We start from the raw sequence: 24,947 nt of genomic DNA, 5'->3' as shown, positions 1-24,947 counted from the left end.
GATGACGTGCGAGTGCAAAAAAATATTTAGGCGCACTGGTGCGAATGACTTCTAACCATGTCAATGTTTGTCTACAAAATACACCGCAACATCGAGAAACAGCACTGGTGCAAACCATAGAATCACGTCGCGAATGCAGCATAAAAACTACACCTCCCATCAACGTTAGCAGTTTCGCGTTGTGACTCGCTAGTAATCGCTTCTATTAAATCCAAGAGCGCGCAGAAAAAGTGGAAAGTTAGACTAGCCAGCCAAGATGAAGAGATTGAAGAAATTAGTTCTTCCGCCTTCTATCCACCGAATTAATCGGATATAGGAGGAACAGGATAAGATTCTGAGAATGCAGTGAGAGAAGGAAAGGTAACCTAACATGCTTTTTAGCCCAGTTGAGGTATTGGCTGCAATATGCAAAATATAGCTGTAGCGAACAGGCACAAAAGTAGCCTCCCGTAATACTCCCATTTTATTCAAAGGTAGAACGCTACTGACAACTCCAGGCTTCCACGCATGCTTGTTTGTTTACACCGAATACAAGCTTAAGTGCAAAACGAGTGTAGGCCTAACGTTTGGCTACTGCCCCCATCAATGCAGATATTTCAAATAAAAAAATAAAAGTATAAAAATATATATATATATCCTTGATTAGACTATGTTTTGTGGAAGAGAAAATTGACTGTTTTAGTAGTAGTATTAGGCAGTATGCAGTCAGATAGGTCACATGGGCATATTTGGATTAGCTACAGGTGGATTCACAAATAAATAAATTAGCCTACATTTGGCAGGATACTTGATATACAGGCTAAATGCAAATATGGCAATGTATTATATTATTTTACATTAACAAAATGTAGGAAAATAAAACAGACTGAAAATAAAGTAGGCACTGATCTTTAAAATCCTGTTTCCTGTAGCCTAAATGTTGTCAGTCATTCTTAATATTCGCAATTGGTGCACTGGCATGTTTAACTGTTAGCTGCAGTGTAATGTTAGATTATGTGTAAGTTAAGTACAGAACTGACTGTGCTCCCAAATTTTTGTCTGTGCTCCTAATTTTTTTAACTTGGGGGCACAAGTGCTCCTGGAAAAAAATGTTAGTGTAGAGCCCTGCACACACACGCATACACACACACAATGAGCTGTGCAGATGGTCACTCACGTTGGGTATGGCGTCTTCTAGAAGCCACTTGGACCTCTTCTTTCTCCTCTTATCTGCTGGAGCTGAGCTGCTGTAGGAAGGAGACAAACAGGACAGTTAGGACAGCAGCACGCACGCACACACACACGCACGCACGCACTCACGCAACAAGCACGCACACACACACACACACACACTAACACACACACACGAACCGATCACATATTGATCAATATCCCAGCTGCATCGATTTTATCAATCAATCAAATTACCTTATCAATACAATACATCAATCAATCAATAGCCTACCTTAGAACACCAGAGGATTACAGTATAATATATAATATAATATATCTGTATTATTTTATATCCTGATATAAAAAGAGAGAATACGGAATGTCTGATATTTATGACAGCACACTTTGCAGATAGCCTATAGCCTAGGCCTACTATTTATATCAGGGTTTCCCGCAGCACTTTGCAGTCAAGGCGGCCGCCTTGGCAAAACAAGCCTGCCGCCTTAACTACGTCGTCAAAAAAAAAACGTGTTACTTTGTCCTGTTTTCTCCCTTTCATTCCAAACCGTGACCAACGCCAATCTCCCTTCTCCGCAGAACACATTAAAAAATAAGAAGAAACGTGTCATGAATCGAAAAATAATCAGATTTTATAATCTTTACATATGTGATATGCCTCCGAATCAGAGCTAGTGAGCGGAGCTGAGTGGTGCAAATATCTCGCTCCTCGTTCTCAAGAATCAGTCAAATCACGAACAGCCACAACTCCGTTTAATTGTTAGGTGTGATGAAATGCGTTCATATTCCACTTTTTATGTCATAAACGTTGCAGGCCTATGGAAAGGTTTAGTGGTAGGGTTGTCCAATGATCAAGTTGTTGCTTCAATTTGTGTTTTAATTTATGCGACGCACCGATGCTGGGTTCATCCGTTTGGCGCAAGTTTAAAATATTTAGCCGACTGCGTGATTTGTCATTTTCGTTCTTTTGGCAATTAATCCCGACTGATCCCTTTAGTTAATGTTGCCAAGCTTGTTTGTTGTTGCACTATCAGTGTTGCAGTCTTTAAAATAAATGTTCTGAGTGAAATATATTGCCGTTGCTCTTAGTTCTTTGGGACCGGGGAGCTAAATTGACCTGACGCGAATTTGACCTGAGAAGCGGCCGAGTAAACAGACACATGCTCTCAGCACAGTGTTGACTTGACAATAGACGGGCCTAGGCCCGTCCAGGCCCATCCGTGCCTACGCGTATGCTTTCTAAATTATTTAGCTAACTCCATCCCCATCAACGAACTTAGGCTATATGGCCAATATCTTTGAAATGTAACGGTCTTGGTTTTATTAGTGGGTATGCCTCAGACTCGTGGTGTGAGCGGTATGGGAGCGGAACAGAGCGGCCACTCCGGCCTCTAAATTAAAAAGCGATCCGCGCTCAAATTCCATCCATATTACACAAAACTATAAAATGATCTAAACTTCATTCACTCTCGGTGTATAGATCAGGACAGACTTTCGGAACAGGCTGCAGGTCAACAGTCTGACAGCCTGCATGAAGATAAGCATTAATGGTCCAATAGTAAAACAGTGCAATTACCAAAGGGCCCTTGAAATTATCTTTTTAAAGCCAAGGAGAATGGCTTGTAACCATGCTAGTTGTCAGCTCTGCCATAAGTAGTGACTGATCATATTTGCACATTTTGTTGTTTTGCACTTTCTTTTGCACTTGTTCTATAGTTTGTAATAGTCTTTGTTAAAATTGCACAAATTACACAAATATTTTGAAATATTTGTATACTGTTGTATAGTTTGTTTGGTGTTGTTACTTTGTTCTTTGTTAACTGTTATTTTGAGAAGCTGGTTATTTATTTATAATGTAGTGTTTAATAAATAATTGTTAAATATACAGAGTCTGTAGTGTATCGCACAAACAAGACGCCAACACCCACATCCCCCCGCTCGGATGGCAACCGATACCAGAGCGGTTCTGCCTTTCACACCGCGACACAGGTTCGTGGATATGAGTGTCGCGATTTCGGTTTTGAATCGCATATCGTTACAGCCCTACTAACTAGTCAATACCCTTGACAACACCAGTTTATAACATTTCCACCAAATATCTAATTATGAACAGTTGGTTAAAAAATAACTTCAGAGACACCATGATGGCCAAATATCCATTTGAAATATCAAATATCCAGCATTTGACCTAAAAAGACGTTTTCATACCTCCTAAAAACAATCTAGCAAGGTAAAAAGCAAAAAAAATAAAAAGTCTAGTAGTTCCAACTATTTTTATTTTGTACAAACTATCCTAGGACTTGAAACTACCTATTAAATCTTCCAGATCTGTCAGGAACCAAGCTACAATCTCTCTCTCTCTGTCTATCTCTCTCTCTCTTTCTTTTCCCTTAATTCCATCACATAGCAACTGTGTCCAAACAGCCAGCCAGACAAGGGATTAAAACCTCAATCACAACTTGTGAAATGGGTTTGGCTTTATCTTGAGGTGGTCCAGGCTACGTGTGTGTGTGTGTGTGTGTTTAGGTAGGTAGTGCTAGTGGGAGAAAGTGTATGAATTGATGTTCCAGGCCAGAGGGTCTCAGGTGTGTGTGTATGTGCATGTTCCTGTGTGTGTGTGTGTGTGTGTGTGTGTGTTTGTGTATGTGTGCCCATGAGTGAGATAGAGGCGGAAGCCGTAATTATGCTTCATCTTGCAATTTAATCCCAATCAAAACTTCAAAAGGGAAACTAATAACTCAAACACACTCAAAGGTAATGAAAGCCGCACGGCTAAGCCTCCTCAAATGCAGCCTACAGTGCATTTAAACAACCAGAGGGTCTCACGTGTGTGTGTGTGTGTGTGTGTGTGTGTGTGTGTGTGTGTGTGTGTGTGTGACGCAGCCTACAGCGCATTTAAACAACCTTTTAAGAGTAGACACCCTTCCTCCCCCAGCCAATGACACACAAGTCTCAGCCAAACATGTAATCAGTAATCAAAGGCAAACATACAATAAAGTAACCAAGTGCCACATAACATGATTAACACAGACATTACTCCGTCGGAGCGAGTCAGAGTCCAATAATGCATGTTTGTGAGACGCACTGCATTAATCATGCATGCCAACAGACAGCTCTTGGATTCGATGGATTCGAGGGGGGCTCAGGCATTCATTTCCGTTCAATCTAAATGTTAATGCTGGACCTGGACAGAACAGCGGAGATATTTAGCATGCTAATAGCTAATAGCACATGTGGGAGGGCGACGTATGTTGAACACACTTGTACGAGACACGCTATCACAACAAATATGGACATAAACAAACAATCTCACCTATCTGCTTATCTTGTCTCTAACAAATGATTTGTTCTTTTAGAGCCACGGTTGGTATGTGTTTGTGGTTATGGCTATTATTCTGTTAATTCTAAATTCAAAGTATATATTCCCCCTAAACACTAAAGCTTCTTATAGGGCACATTATATACAACATAAATCACAAAATGAATGAGTAACCACAAAGGTAAAAGTAAAACCCTTTTATATTATTTAAATGATAATAATGACACAGTAATTTTGTTTCTTTCATTTCTTAAGCAATACTACTCATTTGATGCTGTTTAACTCTTTAATTTCTTATCCCTTAGAACCCTAAGCTGTTTTTAGGGCATTTTCACTACCTTTATTCATAAGGATTTATTCTGGTCATTGTAAGTGCCGGAGAGTCTAGGCTATTCAGATCTGCCATCATTTCATGTATTAATACTAGCATTGATTTTATTTTGATTTTTAAAGAATTAAAATATAAAAAGTGTATTATAAAAATTCTTATATTTCGACATGTATCTCACCACAGCAAGCTCACAGCTCTACATGCATTTCATGTGTGTGTAGGGCAGACTGTCCTGAATCGGGCAATATAATTGCCATGTTGGAGGGATACTCTGGGGCTGAGCAATTTACAGAAATATTTGCTGTGTGATTTACGGAAATAAATGCCATTTTTTATTTAGTGATGAAAAATGACCTTTCTGCGCTCCATATTTGTGACACGAACTGATCTGACCTGACTTGACCCGAGGTTGCATGTTAGCCTGCGTGCCTGTGTGTATGCAGTCATAATAATTCTCAACTTTTTACTGCATTGCCATGAACAAAGTAAAGGCAAAAAAGGTGTTTATTTGTTGAACAAATTGGGATGCAATGTGAGCCTTGAATTGGATGCCATGCAGGAATTTGCTAGGATCTCAAAACCGGAATATGAACATGCTTTGCCATAGAGAAACACATGATAGCATTGGATTATAAACATGCTTTGCCACAAGAACAGACAAAAACGTGGGGTAAGTCCAGCTATATGAAGTTATTATTTTGCTGTCACTTCGTCTGTTTTATAACCCAGAAGGATGTACTTGGTATCAAATGATAGATCCAAGTCTCCTCTTTCATCTGACATGCGTGGCATATCTATGCGATCACGGGTCCGCGAGTAATTCAAACGAGAGTAATGAGTGTGCAGCGTTGGTTTGTGTACATGACGTTATTATTTTGCAGTCACTTCGTCTGGTTTTATAAGCCAGAAGGGTCGATAAACATGGTACCAATGGATAGCCCTGTGCCTCCTCTTTCATCTGATATGCTTGCCATATCGATGCGATCACCAAGGGCGCGGGAAGGGGGGTGCTGAGGGTGCTGCAGCACCCCCTGCTGGCAGGAGATAGATTTTTAAAAAATATTATATAGGCCTACATGTTTAAATAATTACTAATTCGCTGTCTGACATTATTTATATTTTTGTATGTGAAATGATGAGTCAAATAACAAAAAAGGGTTATGGATAGGTTCGAATATAGGCTGCTAAAAATGAACAGTTATAGAGATCAACGTGAACCATAGCGTGGTTTCAGCTAGGCCTAGGCCTATGTGATAGCGATCTACGGTTGATATAGGTCTACATATTATATGCTATTTACACGTTCAAAAAAGCATGGATAAGCTGAAAGAAACTTTAATTGTGTTTTACAGTTTTGCAAAATTAATTAATGTATAGCTAGTGAAATCATTTCACTATCCTAGTCGCTAAGATAGAAATTATTAGGACACTTGCTGTGGAGACGACACACTTTAGGCTATTCAGAAATTATTTGCGAGATCATTGCAGCCTGATTATTAGCCTATATTTAAAGACAAACATCTCTGGTGTGGTTTTGACGATCAGAAAAGTAATTTTCCTTAGCTATACTGAAATAGGCTAATGATGTCAAGTGCGCTTCTGTGGGGTTAGGGTGGGCGAGGTGGCTTCGGATTGCTGTCGCGGAACATTGGAATTTGTGGCTGCCCAGGACTTTTCTAAAACTTCTCTCTATCACCCGCACACCGCACTAAAATGACGTATTTAGCAGTCAAAATCCGAAACATGTCCAGGAGGGGAGAAATAGTCGGACATCCATTATTTTTGTTATTCAGCACCCCTGGTCAAAAATAGGTTCCCGCGCGCCTGGCGATCACGGGTTCGCGAGTAATTCAAACTAGAGTAATGTGTGTGCAGGTGAACGCAGAGAAGTATAGACTGTAAATATGATGCAATTTGATTTAATTTCATGATTTTTTTTAATTTTCATACTTGATCGTACAGACAAGTGTGTAGTCTCGTTGGAAAGCCCCACTTCTGCTCTGTCGTGCAATAAAGGTTTCATCTCGCTGCGATGAACCGTTCCGGAGCAATGTAACAGAGAAGAAAGGGTGTGTTTTTTGACGCACTTTGCGTCAATCGGGTTCTAAGGGTTAAGCAATACTACTCATTTGATGCTGTTTAACTCTTTAATTTCTTAAGCAATACTACTAATTTGATGCTGTTTAACTCATTTATAAATGGGGCACTGTCACTTTAAGCGCATTGTGTCCACACGTTCTCATAATGATCTTTTTTTACCAGCTCCATTCAAATATAGCTATGGCTAGTCCACAAACTCTATCATTGTTTGTGCCACATGTATAGCACAATATTAACAATGATAAGCATGATATTAATTTGGTATAAACACTACAGCTTTCATTCCTTTGGAAATAAAAGCATGTAATGACATGATGCTAGCTAGACATTTTTGTTTGCAATTAAAAGTGAATTATGAGCCTGGTAGCCACCTAGCTAAGTGGAATGCGTTTCAATCGGCATAATATCATGTGCTAAATGTAAACAAATTATTGAAGACTTCAAAACTCACCAGTTCCATTACACAAAGGCAAAGACAACTCTTCATATCCAAAATGTTGTCCATTTTCCAACTCACAGTGAGTGCAGCCTATGTCAAAGTGCCCTGGCTCGCACAGTTTATAACTGGTCAGTAGTGGAAATCAGATAAATCCGCAATCTCCTCTGGCCTCGTCTTTGTTGCCTTCATGATTTCCTTTTATAAGTGTCTTTCAATTATCAACACTGACTACAGTAGTCAGCTGGAACCTGCCACTCTCCCTATCCCTCTCATGCACGTTCAGATGCGTTCCCAATTAAATGGAGTAGCAGAACGTTCAAGTTGGATCATAATGGAGAGGACCCGAAAAGTATCATCTTTATATAACATGCTGTTGGTGCATTTTGACATTGTAAACGTTCTCTAACAAGAGTAAAAAGCAGTTTTGCAGTAAAGCTACTATTTATTGGCTAAATATTCCTAAATGCCCCTTCTCTGTTGCTTGGTGCCCTGTGCACAGTGCGTGATGTGTATGGTGGTAGCAGCAGTACTGATCACTGTGCTTTTAACATCAAGCAACTTTTTAAACTGAAACTTTTTGCCTACAAGCTCGTCACGGTTCCTCTCCATCTTCAGCTAACTCATAGACAGTAAAATAAACTCTCAGGCCTGTGGCTTCAGGTTTTGCGGCTTACGTTACGTGACATCAGCCCCCCACAAAGGAAGTAAGATAAAATACAAAATGTGTTAATTGCGTTAATATTTTGCAACGCGTTATGTATTTCAAAATGAATTGCGCCTATTAACGTGTTAATTTTGACAGCCCTAATTAAGTCTATTTTTGTTTTAGGCCATATGAATTTATTAGGCCTATAAAGTGCTATATATATATTAGGGCTGTCAATCGATTAAAAAAATTAATCTAATTAATTACATACTCTGTGATTAATTAATCTAAATTAATCGCATATATAATTTCTGCTGTGAAAGTATTTTAAATATTTAAATTCAAATGGATAATTGAATAATCAGCATTAGTGACATTAAAGCAAAAATCATCAAAAACTCTTTTATTATTATTTTCACTGTTCAAATAATGGTCATAATAATCTATGATATGACCTAATATGCTGAGGAAATAAATTCAAAAGTGCTTCAGGAAGAAGTTTTTTTTTTTTCACATACAAGGCATTTCAGGCCACAGATATAACCTAGGGGACACAATGAAAATAAATTAACACTCCCCTCAATGTCAACACTTGCAGACATTGCAAAGGACTTAATTTTCAACACTTTATTTTTATCAGCACCATCAGGCCGTTTTTTAAAAGTAAATGTTCCAATCAATGATGCAGGCAGCTTTTTTTCTTTTCTCTCCTTCATTTTACAGTCTAATTTTTACTGACTAGAACGGCTCGGGGTCAAAGGTCATACGGAATTGATTAATCTGCACTAATTTTTTTTAATCAGTTATTTTTTCTCAAATTAATTAATCGAAATTAATCAGTTTTTTTGGCAGCCCTAATATATATGCAATGTTCCTCAACATGGGAGATTGATACGAGGCTCATTTGACTTCATGGAGTCGGATCTGTGCAGTGTGTGTGTGTGTGTGTGTGTGTGTGTGTATGTGTGGTGTGTGTGCATGTTTGCATTGTGTAAAGTCCAGCATGCATCACAGATCTGCGCAGCGCTCGCTGCATGCAAATGAATGATCCTACTACAATCTACACCGCGCCATAGCAGGAAGTGATGTCACGGGCACCTGTTGCGGCCGCTGCCCTTCTTGCGTCCGCGCCGGCCCTCGCTCTGGGCCTTCTCGGGGAACAGCTTGGAGGGGGGGTTGGGGGGCACTCGGGAGCGCAGGCGGAAAATGCACTTCCTCTTCTTGATCTCCTTCCCGCAGAGGAACCTGCAAGACATGAGGCCACTTTAACTCTACACTTTAACTTTACACAAAGAGGAACTTGCAAAGAGATGAGGTCACTTTAACTCTACACTTTAACTCTACACACAGAGGAACCTGCAAGACATGAGGCCACTTTAACTCTACACTTTAACTCTACACACAGAGGAACCTGCAAGACATGAGGCCACTTTAACTCTACACTTTAACTCTACACACAGAGGAACCTGCAAGACATGAGGCCACTTTAACTCTACACTTTAACTCTACACACAGAGGAACCTGCAAGACATGAGGCCACTTTAACTCTACACTTTAACTCTACACACAGAGGAACCTGCAAGACATGAGGCCACTTTAACTCTACACTTTAACTCTACACTTTAACTCTACACACAGAGGAATCTGCAAGACATGAGGTCACTTTAACTCTACACTTTAACTCTGCACACAGAGGAACCTGCAAGACATGAGGTCACTTTAACTCTACACTTCAACTCTACACACAGAAGAACCTGCAAAGACATGAGGTCACTTTAACTCTACACTTTAACTCTACACACAGAGGAACCTGCCAGGTGGGAGGCGTGGGACTTTAATTCTACACAAAGTTAAAGGACACAATATGGGAATTGGAAATGTGTCCTACTTGGTTTTAAACAGTTAACCCTTACAAGCCCGACCGTTCTAATTTCGTTAAAATTTTAACGATGACCAATCATCTAATATCTCAGCTGTCCAATGACTGATTTTATTTCTGAAATCTTCCCCGTAATGCTGACAACATAAGCTTCAATTTGATATGATTGGTTAAGGGGTTTATGGCGCGAAATGTTTTGGATACTTGAAGATGAGTCTTGAAAAAATATTTTCACTTGAGTCGGTGAATTTGACGTGGACAGCCGGATGCCACCTGCACTTAAGTTGGAGTTTACCTCGACTGGAAACCACAAAGCTGGATAAACTGAGGTAATATTGTTTTTACATCGGTTCTAGTTATGGTTTATCTTAATTTGAAGTCCTTAAATCATGTTATTTGACAGTAATATGCTTTCTCATCAGCGTCAACATTATGGCTTAGAGGGGGGCTAGTGCATCGTCACGTAACTTTAGCTAACTGTATAATTCTGAACTGCTTGCAATATTATAGTTTGCTTTTGATGTCAGTTATTTTCATTTGACAGTTTCATTTAAAAACCTGTTAGTATAAAACCTGTAGGTAAGTTTGTTTTCTAGTACCAGCTTTCTAGCTGGTTAGGTAAGCATTATATTGGCAAGACAGTATAGCAAACCAAAGCTGAATAAATCAATGGGCGCCGCGTTTCTAAGTTGCGTTCTCTTACATGAAATAAGTTGAGCGATATTTTTACTCCTCTCAATATGTAACGTTAGTTGTAGAAAATAAGATGTGAAATCACATATTCTGTCAGAAATGTAATTAACGTATTGCCTTTCCTCCGGTTGTTATCTGTAGTGCAGTCTGTAGTGAACTATTTTAGCTTGCTAACTTCTAAATAACAAACATCAGACGTGCTTGTCTCAACATTTTCTAAGATGGCATGACTTGAAATAGATGAAGCACAACTCCTCCCAATATTTAGTTATAGAAAACATGATGTGAAATCACATATTCTGTCAGAAATATCATTATTGCATTTCAGCAGTTTATTACTAGGTGAAATGTAATCTGTCTTTATCTTGATGCCAGCCAGGCAATCAGATTTAGGGTAGCTAAACCCATGTGTAATACAATGACTTTTCATAGGCCTACTTAGAAATATTTCGAGTATATTCTGAGGATGCTTCAATAGTTTAGGCTACCTCTTCTTTTGTGTGCATACATGCACAAATCTGTAGTTTTGTGATTTTATTTTTTACATTAATAAAGGTATTTGTATGATTTCGCTCTTGTTTCAGATGGAGGATGACAAGACCTACACAGACCTTCTCGCAAGCCTGAAGAAGTAGCTGACTGCTCATGAGCTTGCGCTCACAATGCTGAAGACCATGAGGGGATGGAGGAAGAAGGTATAGATTTATGTGCCATGCGTAGGATGGTGCAGATTAAAAAACTGTGTGAAATAGACTTGTTATGTTCTTTTTTACTCACATTGTTGTCCCAGGCATATGTGGTTTTACCAACCGGAAGGAATGGGAGCTTGTGCTTAGTAGGCCATCGTATGCAAACAGTGCAGGGGCATGGGACAAAGACCCCAGAAGAGTTTCACAGGTTTCTGGGATTGATCATTTACATGGGGTTCACTTCCCTCCCTAATATCCATTGCTACCGGGGAACCAAGTCTTGGCAGGGATCAGGGGACATTGACCAAATGATGAATACATATTGTGTACTCCAAAAAACGCAGAATACCAGAAAGCACTTTTTCTCCATTGACATTGCCGTTGTCAGTAGTTTCTTGTTATTTCAAGTTTGACAGTGCAATGCAGAATCTGGTGTTGAACCTAGGTTTGGTAGCTACAACCAGAAAGAATTTGGAGGAAATCTATCACAACAGCTGGTAGGCATTTCCATTGAAATTTCAGCCTCACCTTCAGCTGCTCCAACTACTACTCTGTCGTCTTTCCATCAAGTACATATTCCTGTACAGCAGGAGCTTGTTATAAAACAACGTACATAATAAAACTAAAGTAGCTTGTATGGCCCTGGAGTGTAACGGTAGGCGAATTTGTTTTATTGATAAACAAATTGCTGTCAGATTTGGCATTCTGCAAAAGGGGATGCATTTAGTAATGAGTCATAGCTCTTCTGTGTTCAACCTTCAGGTTCCCCACCCCACCTTTCCCTATCCTCCTCTGTAAGTGTGTGTGTGTGGGTATGAGTTTGTGTGTATATGTGTGTATGTGTTTATTCTCCACAGGCTTGTTATAAGTATGTAATCCACTTTCAAATGTTTAGAACACATTGAGTTTTGAGTGATGTTGATTGTATTCCTAGCTTTATAATGAATAATAATACATTTTATATATGTATATAATTTTCATATTATACTGAATTATATAAGGAAGTTGTATTTGTTGAATCAAATGTATTTTATGTCTCTTTTCCGAAATGGTCTTCAATGAATACAGTATACTTACTTCCTGTATTACTGGTAAGGTACAGTATGTTTTTTTTAAATGTCATTCTTATTGACTGTAGCATTTGCTTAAATACAAATAAATGGTTTATTCTTATAGACCAAATACATCTAAACCATTGTTTCTGACTTGATTATTAGTTTTTATGCATACTTTTATGTTGTTGGTGAGAAAGAGAATGTGAATTCTGTCAACATTCTAAATCCCGTTTCCTGCATTTTTTTACACTGATCACTAAAATAACTTTTGAAAGGTTCAGGATATTCCAATTCAGTCTTTTTTGTTAAATAGCCCACAACTTGCTGAACATTTCATACACTCTATATTTTTCTCTATCTTGTAGAGAAATATGATGAAAATTCATTTTTATGTGAATGAAATTAAATTTTGACAAATTCCGGATATACATTTGGAGAGGATTTTCAAATACTGTTCATTACTATATCAACATTACCATATGTATTTTACATCATTTCATAGAACTGATCCTTCTGATTACAATGGTATGTATATCCCATTGATGGTGTGTATTATACTCAAGAAATACGTTTTTTGTGTGAGGAGGTCATCCAGCACCAAAAATGGAATGTTCGGCACGGGCACGAAAGGGTTAACAGCTCTGAAGAAGGAGATGAATGTGTCCTACTTGGTTTTATAGTTGTTGAGCGCATCCAGGATGTGCTGTCCTCTCTCTGCAGGAGGTGTGTTTGAAAGCTGTGAATGTAAAACACACACACACACACACACACACACACACACACACACACACACACACACACACACACAAACACACACTCTGTTATGTTTTGATTCACAATTACCACCTCGGCAGAGTGGAAAAAAAAAAAGTTTTGTTCTGTTCGTTCAGCTTCGGAAGGTAACCAGCAGAAAACAATTCAACAAAGTTCTTGTCAAACATTTTCCATGAAGACTGTCTCTGTAAGAGGTATCAGAATGTGTGTGGAGTGTGTGTGTGTAGAGTGTGTAGTGTGTGTGTGTGAAGTGTGTGTAGAGCGTGTGTGGAGTGTGTATGGAGTGTGTGTGTGTGTAGTATGTGTGTGTGAAGTGTGTGTAAAATGTGTGTTCAGAGTGTGTGTGGTGTGTGTGTGTGTAGAGTGTGTAGTGTGTGTGTGTGAAGTGTGTGTAGAGTGTTTAGTATGTGTGTGTGTGAAGTGTGTGTAGAGTGTGTGTAGTGTGTGTGTAGAGTGTGTGTGTGTGTGTGTGTGTGTGTGGAGTGTGTGTGTAGAGTGTGTGTGTAATGTGTGTGTAGAGTGTGTGTGTGTGTAGTGTGTGTGTAGAGTGTGTGTGTAGAGTGTGTGTGGAGTGTGTGTGTGTGTGTAGTGTGTGTAGAGTGTGTGTGTAGAGTGTGTGTGTAGTGTGTGTAGAATGTGTGTAGAGTGTGTGTGTGTGTAGAGTGTGTGTGTAGAGTGTGTGTAGAGTGTGTGTAGAGTGTGTGTGTAGAGTGTGTGTAGAGTGTGTGTGTAGAGTGTGTGTGTAGTGTGTGTAGAATGTGTGTAGAGTGTGTGTGTGTGTGTAGAGTGTGTGTAGAGTGTGTGTGGTGTGCCACCTTTCCCAGCTGGAAGTGCTCCAGGTTGGTGCTGATGAAGCTGAGGATTTCCTCCAGCTCAAAGTACTTCTTCTTGCTCTGCACCCCCAGGTTGTACAGCGCCAAGTGGACCACATCCACCCTGGCAAACAGGTGAGAGACACACACACAGGTCAACCTTCTCCCAGGTGAGAACAGAGACACACACACACAGTTAAACCCTTATCTCAGGTGAGAACAGAGAGACAGGTAAACCTTCTCCCAGGTGAGAACAGAGAGGCACACACACACAGGTAAACCCTTATCTCAGGTGAGAACAGAGAGACAGGTAAACCTTCTCCCAGGTGAGAACAGAGAGACACACACACAGGTAAACCCTTATCTCAGGTGAGAACAGAGAGACACACACACAGGTGAACCTTCTCTCAGGTGAGAACAGAGAGACAGGCATACAGGTAAACCCTTATCTCAGGTGAGAACAGAAAGGGACAGGAATACTCAGAGAGGTCAATTAACACGGGAATCTCCGGTTCTGCTCTCTCCTGGTTTGAATCCTACCTCACAGGACACTTGTTTAATGTTTCTTGGCTTGGACAGCTATCTGCACCTCACTATCTCACCACAGGGGTCCCCCAGGGCTCAGTGCTGGGCCCCCTTCTCTTTGCTATCTACACCACCTCCTTGGGACAGATTATCCGTTCGCATGGCTTCTCATACCACTGCTATGCAGACGACACACAGCTCTATCTGTCTTTACCACCTGATGACCCCTTGGTTTCAGCACGGATCTCGGATTGCCTCTCAGACATAGATACATGGATGAAGGCACACCACCTCCAGCGGAACCTCTCAAAAACTGAATTGTTGGTCCTCCCAGCTAAACCTACCATACACCACGACATCAACATCAAAATTGACTCCCTGTCTGTTGCACCTACCAGGACTGCAAGAAATTTAGGAGTCGTTCTCGACAACCAACTAACCTTTGCATGTGTTTGTGTGTGCGTGCCTGTATGTATGTATGTGTATGTGTGTGTGTGTGTGTGTGTGTGTGTGTGTGCGTGCCTGTATGTATGTATGTGTATGTGTGTGTGTGTGTGTGTGTGTGTGTGTGTGTGTGTGTGCGTGCCTGTATGTATGTATGTGTATGTGTGTGTGTGTGTGTGTGTGTGTGTGTGTGTGTGTGTGTGTGTGTGTGTATGATCTGAGGTGCAGGTGTATGACTAGGCGCTTTACAGGGTTTGCACACCTTCTTTAAACTTCAAATTTAAGATTTTTCAAAGACTTTTCAAAGACTTTCAAGACGTGATTATCTCCCATTCAAAGATCTCTTGCCATAGCTGGAACCACAGATCAAGGTAAAGTGCTGTTACAATACAGAGAACTTTTATAATGGGGTGTGTGTGTGTGTGTGTGTGCTGTTACAACATAGAGAACTTGTATAATGGTGTGTGTGTGTGTCAGGGATGAAAAACTTACCAGCTGTCCTCCAAGCACAGTAGCAACAAAACTACAGGTCAACAGAACCACATTCATATGCCATAGTGTCTTGTCATAAAAGTGGTGTGGCTCCTTTAAGACTCTGTGTGAGTTCTGGAGCAGATAATCCAACTCTCCAACTTGATCTAACTATACTGTACATCATCGATTTGAATATTTACAGGTATCAAAGCTATATTTAACATTTAGCATTTATTTTCTATTTGGCCTGTTATGAAATCATGCACTGAACAATTTAAGCACAGCTCAGCTTTAAGAAACGTATGCATGCTTAGCATTTTGTGAAACTATTGAAAAACTCTGGTTTTAATATTTACAGTTATCTAGGTGATATTGTTAACATTTATTTTGTATTTGGCCTTATCATGTATTACAAAAGCCCAAAGTTGGAGACCTTGTAGACATTTGCTTCAATTTCAAAACCGGATTACTCTGGAACAGCTAATTGCATAACGGAATGCTTTACACCTTTGTGTTCGGTAAGTTCTGCTGTTTATTCTGATATCCGGTTTGTAATTTCTTGAATGAAAAGTTTGTGAGATATTTCATATTCCACCACGACGAGATGTGGAGATGTCCGTCTGTCTGCCTCATCTAAATAGCAGCGTGTCATATAGTTTTCCGTGAATGTGTTGCGGGCCGGATAAAAATAACGTTACGGGCCACTTCAAAAGAGAACTATTCGCAAGAATATTAGTCTGAAGATACAACGCAGATCCACAGATATCACTAGATTTATGTTTATGCAGTCATCCTCAAATAAACTAGCAGTGGCACATGAGAGCATAGTGACAGTTTCTTAATGGTATTGGCAAAAAGTGAAGCACTGCACCAGTGACTAGGCTATGCTGCGGGCGGCAGCTCACTAGTTGTTGTAGAACTTCAAATCAGTGCGATTTACCCTTATAGGCTGGTAACACATGATCCCTACAGACACTTTCTTATTTTTAACCGTCAATAAGTATGAAAATTAGTACGGATCTGACTATTTGTGGTATGCTAACTCTATTTACCCGCCACAGTGACTGGTAAATTGACCAAATACACCCGCCAGCTCACAAAACTACCCGCATTTTGCGGGGGTCGGGTGGCTAATTTCCATCCCTGGTGTGTGTGTGTGTGTGTGTGTGTGTGTGTGTGTGTGTGTGCTGTTACATGGGCAGCTCAGGGGTAATCATCACCAGGGCAGCTCAGCGGTAATTATCACCAGGGCAGCTCAGGGGTAATTATCACCAGGGCAGCTCAGGATTAAGTGCCTCAAATGCTCAAGGCCATAACGGTGGCAGCCAGGACTTGAACCCACAGCATGCTAGCCCAGTTCCTTAGCCGCTACGCTACCACGCCACCATACATACTGAACCCACAGCATGCTAGCCCAGTTCCTTAGCCACTACGCTACCACGCCACCATACATACTGAACCCACAGCATGCTAGCCCAGTTCCTTAGCCACTACGCTACCACGCCACCATACATACTGAACCCACAGCATGCTAGCCCAGTTCCTTAGCCACTACGCTACCACGCCACCATACATACTGAACCCACAGCATGCTAGCCCAGTTCCTTAGCCACTACGCTACCACGCCACCATACATACTGAACCCACAGCATGCTAGCCCAGTTCCTTAGCCACTAAGCTACCACGCCACCATACATACTGAACCCACAGCATGCTAGCCCAGTTCCTTAGCTACTACGCTACCACGCCACCATACATACTGAACCCACAGCATGCTAGCCCAGTTCCTTAGCCACTACGCTACCACGCCACCATACATACTGAACCCACAGCATGCTAGCCCAGTTCCTTAGCCACTACGCTACCACGCCACCATACATACTGAACCCACAGCATGCTAGCCCAGTTCCTTAGCCATTCCTAATGTAACTTGACTTGTAAAGTATAAGTATATAAGTATATATACTCTTTTGATCCCGTGAGGGAAATTTGGTCTCTGCATTTATCCCAATCCGTGAATTAGTGAAACACACACAGCACACACAGTGAGGTGAAGCACACACTAATCCCGGCGCAGTGAGCTGCCTGCATCAACAGCGGCGCTCGGGGAGCAGTGAGGGGTTAGGTGCCTTGCTCAAGGGCATTTCAGCCGTGCCTACTGGTCGGGGTTCGAACCGGCAACCCTCCGGTTACAGGTCCAAAGTGCTAACCAGTAGGCCACGGCTGCCCAAAGTGGAATCAAATAAAGTATATAAAATGTGTGTGTGTGTGTGTCCACCTACCATCTGAGCGCCAGCCGCTTGATGTACTCCACTCCTTTATTGCACACGGCACAGATGAACAGGTAGAACCTGAGAGAGAGAGAGGGAGAGAGAGAGGGGGGAGAGAGAGGGAGAGAGGGAGGGGGAGAGAGAGGGAGGGAGAGAGAGGGAGGGAGAGAGCGAGGGAGAGAGAGAGATGGGGGAGAGAGAGGGAGGGAGAGAGAGGGAGGGAGAGAGAGAGGAAGAGAGAGGGAGAGAGAGGGGGGAGAGAGAGAGGGAGGGAGAGAGGGGGGGAGAGAGAGGGGGGGAGAGAGAGGGAGAGAGAGAGAGAGAGAGAGAGAAGACAAAAACTGATTATGAGTGAAAAAAATGATTAATGAGAGAGACGGACACATTTACACATTCTGGCAGGAAACACACACACACACACACACACACACACACACACACACACACACACACACACACAGCAGCAGTACAGCCTGAATAAATGGTATTTGAGGCGGCTGCATCCTGTGGCTTTTCCTCAAACACACATTGTCACTGTATCAGCCCCGTCCACACGAGAATGAAAGGTTTTGAAAACAATATTTTTTCTTTCCGTTTTCAGAAATGTTCTGTGTCCACATGACATAGTTTTCAGAAATGACCTCGTCCACATGAAAACTCTAAAACTTAAAATCGAAATCGTGACAGCCCTATGAATCATCATCTGATTGTGACACTGCAGACTTTGACTAGCACACTAGCTGCAGGCCGGAGGAACGAGTCAGTAGTTCGCCTGCTCATTGTTCAGACGCACGTAGCAGGTTGTGATACCTGTCTCCTTCCCACAGACGTTATCTCTAGGACCCTCTTCCTCCACACATTAGCCACTTAGAGTGGCCATTCCCCATCCTTCCCACACTCATTAGCCTGCCACAGATTCCGGATACATTGATGCACCTCTTCCACTTTTAACGTGTAAAAAAAAAAGGAGGCAAATTTACTGGTCGCACATGTGCGACTGGATGTAAAATTCAGTCGCACACTCTCAAATTTTGGTCGCAAAATGCGACCATTTGGTGGCAGTCTGGAGCCCTGTAGTCATGATGGGGAAAAGAAAAACATTTTAAGAGAAAAGAAAAGAAAAGACAAGAAAAGAAAAGACAAACCTATTAATGTGACCAACTGGCTTACAGATTCTGACTGTTTGGGATGTCTCGTAAGGAGTCAAGTAGAAAGTTAGGGTGGCGTTTTCAAAAATTCCCACTCTGGAACCCCTTTTTGAAAAAGTGCATTTTCAGGCACCTAAAATCCGTTGTTGTGTGGACAAAAGGCCAAAACAAAACAATTACCGTTTTCACAAAAATACTGTTTTCGTCGTTTTCATGTGGACAGTACCTCACTCACCTCTCAAACACATTCAGAAAAACCCATAAAACACACAAGACACAAAAACACACCCACACACACATACTCACAAAGAGACAGAAAGAGACAAGAGCAGTCTCCAAAGTCTGCCAAGGATACTCCTGATAAATAATGAAATCACAGCCTTCCGTCTCTCTGCAACCTGTCACACACACCACGCACAGCTTCACACACACACACACACACACACACACACGCACACACACGCACACACACACAGTGTTCATTTGGATGGCTGCTTTTTTCCACAGTATTCAGCCATCTACTGGAACGCTATCTGTGTTCCCTAAAGTTTCCTCCTCAGTGCCAACATGTGTGAAAGTCATCTTCCTGCTTTACACACACACAAAGCTGGGTGTTCAAGCATTTATGTGTCTTTTCTTTCAATCCCATCATCATAGTTTGGCTCTACAGTTCTGTGTGTGTTTGATGGATGTCATCATCATAGTTTGGCTCTACAGTTGTGTGTGTGTGTGTGTGTGTATAGTGTGTTTGATGTCATCATCATAGTTTGGCTCTATAGTTGTGTGTGTGTGTGTGTGTGTGTGTGTGTGTGCGTTTGATGTCATCTATCTATAAAGCAAGAAGCGTCTGTGTGTGTGTCTGTGGCACGCATATCTCGCTGACCGTTTGTCAGACTGACCTAAGATTTTGCATGTGGCTCGCGCGTGGCACAAAGGTGTGCACTCTCGATTTTGAAGATTTTTGAATGCATATTTCAAAATATGCTTATTTACGTAGGACGTTTATCGCTGCACTGCACTGTTTCCAAGGGGACCAGTTTCAGGGGAGCTCCACCCCATGGATCGTGTACTGACAGTAGCTAGGTCTCACTTTGATGATAGTCGCAATTTAAAAAACGGATTAGGCTACTCGGGAACCGCTTGTGGGTTAAGATGCTAGATGATTATCATGTCTGACCTCAACAATAAAGACTCCCCGTATGCAGTTTGCTTGCATAAAATGATTACGCGGATTTTGCAACACGCCAACAAACACGGGTATGTAGTGACCACTCAAAATAAAAGTATGTGCAATAAACTGACGCTTCGAATAGCCCAAGCTACTTTGGACTTGAGACTTTGACTAAACAAACGACAATTCTGACTGCAAGGTCCCAAATTGAAACGAGCGATAGGCTAATGCCACATAGCTAACGTTAGACAAGTTGCAGACTGAGCAACGTCACTTATCAGGCCATCAAACACGAGTATGTAGTGACTCAAAATAAAAGTATGTGCAATAAACTGACGCTTCGAATAGCATTAGGAAGGTATTCAGTACACACTTAACTCAAAACAGTTGTTAGGCTTATGTCATTCTGATCTGTAGAAATGTCACATGCAGCCATGCCTACATTTATTAGGCTACACATGTATTAGAGGCCACATTAATTATAGGCTAATATATTATAATATTCAGTATTCATCATTATTGAATGCTTAGCTGGAATGATGTTTCCCTATCATCCTATTTTTAAAGCAGGCATACCTGTGGGCATGTAATTAAGCTACGGGTTTTCTTCAGGAATGGCATGTTTGAACGGGCACTGCACTAGTCATCATAGTTTGAGGTCTGTGTGTTTTCATAGCAGCAGTATTCTACATCTCTAATGGATGCATTCTCTTCTCAATGGCCACTTGCCTGCCTCTTCTAACACAGTTGATTTGTGTTGATTTGATTTGACATAAAGGAGCAATCCTTGAGAATGAAGACGCTATGTTAGACAAGTATAAAGCTTGATAATGAAAAGCTATGTTAAGGATAAAGCTTGAGTATGAAAAGCTACGTTAGATGAGGATAAAGCTTGATAATGAAAAGCTATGTTAAGGATAAAGCTTGAGTATGAAAAGCTACGTTAGATGAGGATAAAGCTTGATAATAAAAAGCTATGTTAAGGATAAAGCTTGAGATTAAAGACGCTATGTTAGACGAGGATGAAGCTTGAGATTAAAGACGCTATGTTAGACGAGGATGAAGCTTGAGATTAAAGACGCTATGTTAGACGAGGATGAAGCTGTTCAGAGACTCATTTCCATTGTTGTTCCTGACTGAATGTTCCTTACAGTATATATTTCATTTGTTTTCACAAGGGTTGTGAAATTTATATTCACAAGGGTTTTCTCATACTTTCTGTTTGAACACCTGTATATTTGACCTTTATATTCACCACACACACAAACACACACACGAAAACTAGTACAAATCAGTGGTCGTGAAGACTATTACGAAAACTAGTACAAATCAGTGGTCGTGAACCTCCTCGTACAACCTCCTCGTACACCCCTGCTGTGCTGCTCCCCCTGTTTCTTGACAATGCTAACCATCACCTGCAAAAACACACACACACACACTGCCACCATGATAACCTGCAAAAACACACACACACACTGCCACCATGATAATCAGCCTCCCCTCTCCCAGCCTATCAGACATAAATGACACCACACGCCTAGCACGCACAATAGCCGCTGACACAGAGCACCCTCTGAACCAAGTGTCCACACTGTTTCCATCCGGCTGCAGATACAGAGCACTGAACTGGACACAAGACCTATTCAAAAAACGTTTTCTCCCCACCACCAGCAGCCGTGGGGCAGCCGTGGCATACTGGTTAGCGCTTCGGACTTGTAACCGGATGGTTGCCGGTTCGAATACCGACCAGTTGGCACGGCTAACCCCTCACTGCTCCCCGAGCACCGCTGTTAATGCAGGCAGCTCACTGCGCCGGGATTAGTGTGTGCTTCACCTCACTGTGTGTTCACTGTGTGCTGAGTGTGTTTCACTAATTCACAGATTGGGATAAATGCAGAGACCCAATTTCCCTCACGGGAGCAAAAGAGTATATACTTATACTTATACCATCACAGTACTGACCAAACGTATGTAGCGTTGCCCCCACCACCATCACCGTACTGACCAAAGCTCTTTGGGGGCCTTGATAAAGCGCTTTATAAAAGCAAGCTGTTGTTGTTGTTGTTGCTGTCGTCGTTGTTGTTGTCGTTGTCCTACCTGTCTCCGAACATCATGGACTCCTGCAGGCACTGGATGCAGGCCTCGTGGAACCACTGCTCACACTTGAAGCACTGCAGCATCTTCAGGTACCACCTGCACAAGGACACAGCGCAGATTAAACACACACTCACATACACACACACACACACACACACACACACTCACACACACACACACACTCACACACGCACACTCACACACACACACACACTCACACACACTCACACACGCACTCACACACGCACACTAACTCACACACACACACACACTCACACACACACACACACTATCATTATTGAGTATTTAAATTACTTATGGGGAAAAAACATTTGAAATCACGCATTGAAACCCAATACATTCACTAAATCCAGGAGGTGTATGCAAGAGAAGCCCCGTTGCAGCAGAGCAAGTGTCACATGATCGCTAGTGGGTCCACGTTGTCACACGCAGGTCTAATGTTTATTTTGTGTAGCGGGATCAAGACATAGCCTACTTGGGATTTTGTGCAGCTACTTCTGTTCACGTAGCATTGATGAGACAGTCACATTTTTTCCTACATGGTATTATATTGAGAGAAAACATTAGCCTTTGAGTATTTTAATAGTCAGTTGTAAACAAAGAACTCTTCTCATGTAACCCTTTTGTAAATGTACTTAAGTTCGCTCTAAATATCTACGTTTATCGATTATGCTAACCGTTAGCATCTCTATGGGATTTCTCATATACATTAGCCATAAGCTAACGCATTAGTTTTTATTCTGTAACTGAGATGTACTCTGTTGGTCTGCTTAGTTTTACAGTGAATCCTAAGTAAAGGTTTTTGAAAGGAACTTCAGCTTCAGACTTTCTCTTGGGAAACTGTTAGGCCTAGTCATCTTCTCTAATATAGCTGGATAGACCATGTCATTGCCACACACACAAGTGGGGGCAAAATTGGAAATGTGTCATAGAGTGACAATGCATTGGTTGATTTGGTTAAAAAGTCACAGGTTAGGTTATTGGTTATTATTGTATTGATGCTATTCATAAATAATGAGCTGTAAAGTAACTCAGACTTTTAAAAAATTTTTTAAAGGATATCGACTAATTATCGTTATCGTCAAAATCACAAAAAATATCGAGATATAACATACACACACCCACACACACACACACACACACACACACACACACACACTCGTGGAACCACTGCTCACACTTCAAGCACTGCAGCATCTTCAGGTACCATAATGACTAGCTGACAAGTCGAAGACTATTACGGAAAACTAGTACAAATCAGTGGTCGTGAAGACTATTACGGAAAACTAGTACAAATCAGTGGTCATGAAGGCTATTACGGAAAACTAGTACAAATCAGTGGTCGTGGAAAACTAGTACAAATCAGTGGTCGTGGAAAACTAGTACAAATCAGTGGTTGTGAAGACTATTACGAAAAACTAGTACAAATCAGTGGTCATGAAGGCTATTACGGAAAACTAGTACAAATCAGTGGTCATGAAGGCTATTACGGAAAACTAGTACAAATCAGTGGTCATGAAGGCTATTACGGAAAACTAGTACAAATCAGTGGTCATGAAGGCTATTACGGAAAACTAGTACAAATCAGTGGTCATGAAGGCTATTACGGAAAACTAGTACAAATCAGTGGTCGTGAAGACTAGTAAAGTGTGAAGTGTGTGTGTGTGTACCACTCACTCTCCAGGTCCTCCACAGTAGCAGTAGCACTGTTGGTGGTGTGTGTGTGTGTGTGTGTGTGTGTGTATGTGTGTACCACTCACTCTCCAGGTCCTCCACAGTAGCAGTAGCACTGTTGGTGGTTGGTACGGTGCAGTGAGTCCCAGTCCAGCTCCTCTGGGTTGTAGGCCAGCACCTGCTTCATGGCCTGCAGTGCTCTGGCAATGGGGCCCTTCTTCAGAGCGCCCCCTTTCTGTGCGGAGGACAAATAACAACTGCTAGACCACTAACAGAGCCAATCAGATCTCTCACATGGGCTTCTCCAGGGTACATCAACCAATGAAATATGTGCGTATCAGTGTGTTGCTTGTATGGACCCAACGATTGTGTGTGTGACATTTTAAGAGATGGCAGATCCCTTGATTATTGTGATGGGTGTATGTGTGTATGTGTGTGTGTGTGTGTGTATGTGCGTGTGTACGTGTGTGCGTGTGTATGTGTGTGTGTGTGTGTGTGTGTGTGTATGTGCGTGTGTACGTGTGCGTGTGTGTGTATGTGCGTGTGTACGTGTGTCTGTGTATTTGTGTGCATGCTTGCGTGCATGCGTGTGTGTGTATGTGCGTATGTGTGTGTGTGTGTGTGTGTATGTGCGTGTGTACGTGTGTGTGTGTGTTTGTGTGCATGCTTAGGTGCATGCGTGTGTGTGTATGTGTGTGTGTGTGTGTGTGTGCAGCGTTTCCCATACATTGATCATAACCACGCTGTGCTAATTTGTTAAAAACTGTTGTATTCAAGTTAATTCTGTATACCAACCACCACAAATGGAATTCAATTCTGTGGGAAACACTGGTGTGTGTATGTGTGTGTGTGTGTGTGTGTGTGTGTGTGTGTGTGTGTGGGTACGTGCGTGTGTGTTTGTATGTGCGTGTGTGTTTACATGTGTGTGTGTGTGTGTGTGTGTGTGTGTGTGTACGTGCGTGTGTGTTTGTATGTGCATGTGTGTTTACATGTGCGTGTGTGTTTACATGTGCGTGTGTGTGTGTGTGTGTGTGTACGTGCGTGTGTGTTTGTATGTGCATGTGTGTTTACATGTGCGTGTGTGTTTACATGTGCGTGTGTGTGTGTGCGATCCTCACCCTCACAGCCAGGGCAAAGATGCACTTCCTGCAGAACCAGGGGGAGACATCTGCAGAACTCTCTACGGGGGGCAGGTGGCACTGCTGGTGGTAACCTT

The 24,947-nt window shown here is 41.7% G+C and overlaps 1 protein-coding gene across 2 annotated transcripts in view; it reads right to left on the bottom strand.

Annotated features, from left to right (window-relative positions):
• Positions 1-24,947, bottom strand: part of phf19 (PHD finger protein 19) — a 51,209-nt gene that overhangs the window by 13,807 nt on the left and 12,455 nt on the right. Inside the window, exons 5-12 of one of the 2 annotated variants that reach the window (XM_076271257.1) lie at positions 24,850-24,944; positions 23,818-23,966; positions 22,037-22,132; positions 17,633-17,701; positions 13,911-14,031; positions 12,990-13,057; positions 9,104-9,250; positions 1,157-1,226 (exon numbers count right to left, since the gene is read on the bottom strand). In XM_076271257.1, coding sequence (XP_076127372.1) covers positions 1,157-1,226; positions 9,104-9,250; positions 12,990-13,057; positions 13,911-14,031; positions 17,633-17,701; positions 22,037-22,132; positions 23,818-23,966; positions 24,850-24,944 — 815 coding nt within the window. Of the gene's footprint in view, positions 1-1,156; positions 1,227-9,103; positions 9,251-12,989; positions 13,058-13,910; positions 14,032-17,632; positions 17,702-22,036; positions 22,133-23,734; positions 23,768-23,817; positions 23,967-24,849; positions 24,945-24,947 lie in introns of those variants that run through there. The other variant, XM_076271258.1, reaches the window with a different exon arrangement.

The sequence above is a fragment of the Alosa pseudoharengus genome, unplaced genomic scaffold, assembly GCF_046254945.1.
Source record: "Alosa pseudoharengus isolate Yale_2024_CS ecotype anadromous, Long Island Sound unplaced genomic scaffold, YU_APseudo_1.1 YU_APseudo_1.1_scf_6, whole genome shotgun sequence".
NCBI lineage: Eukaryota > Metazoa > Chordata > Actinopteri > Clupeiformes > Clupeidae > Alosa > Alosa pseudoharengus.
The sequence above is the reverse complement of the archived record's forward strand: the minus strand, read 5'-3'. Positions and strand labels throughout refer to the sequence as shown.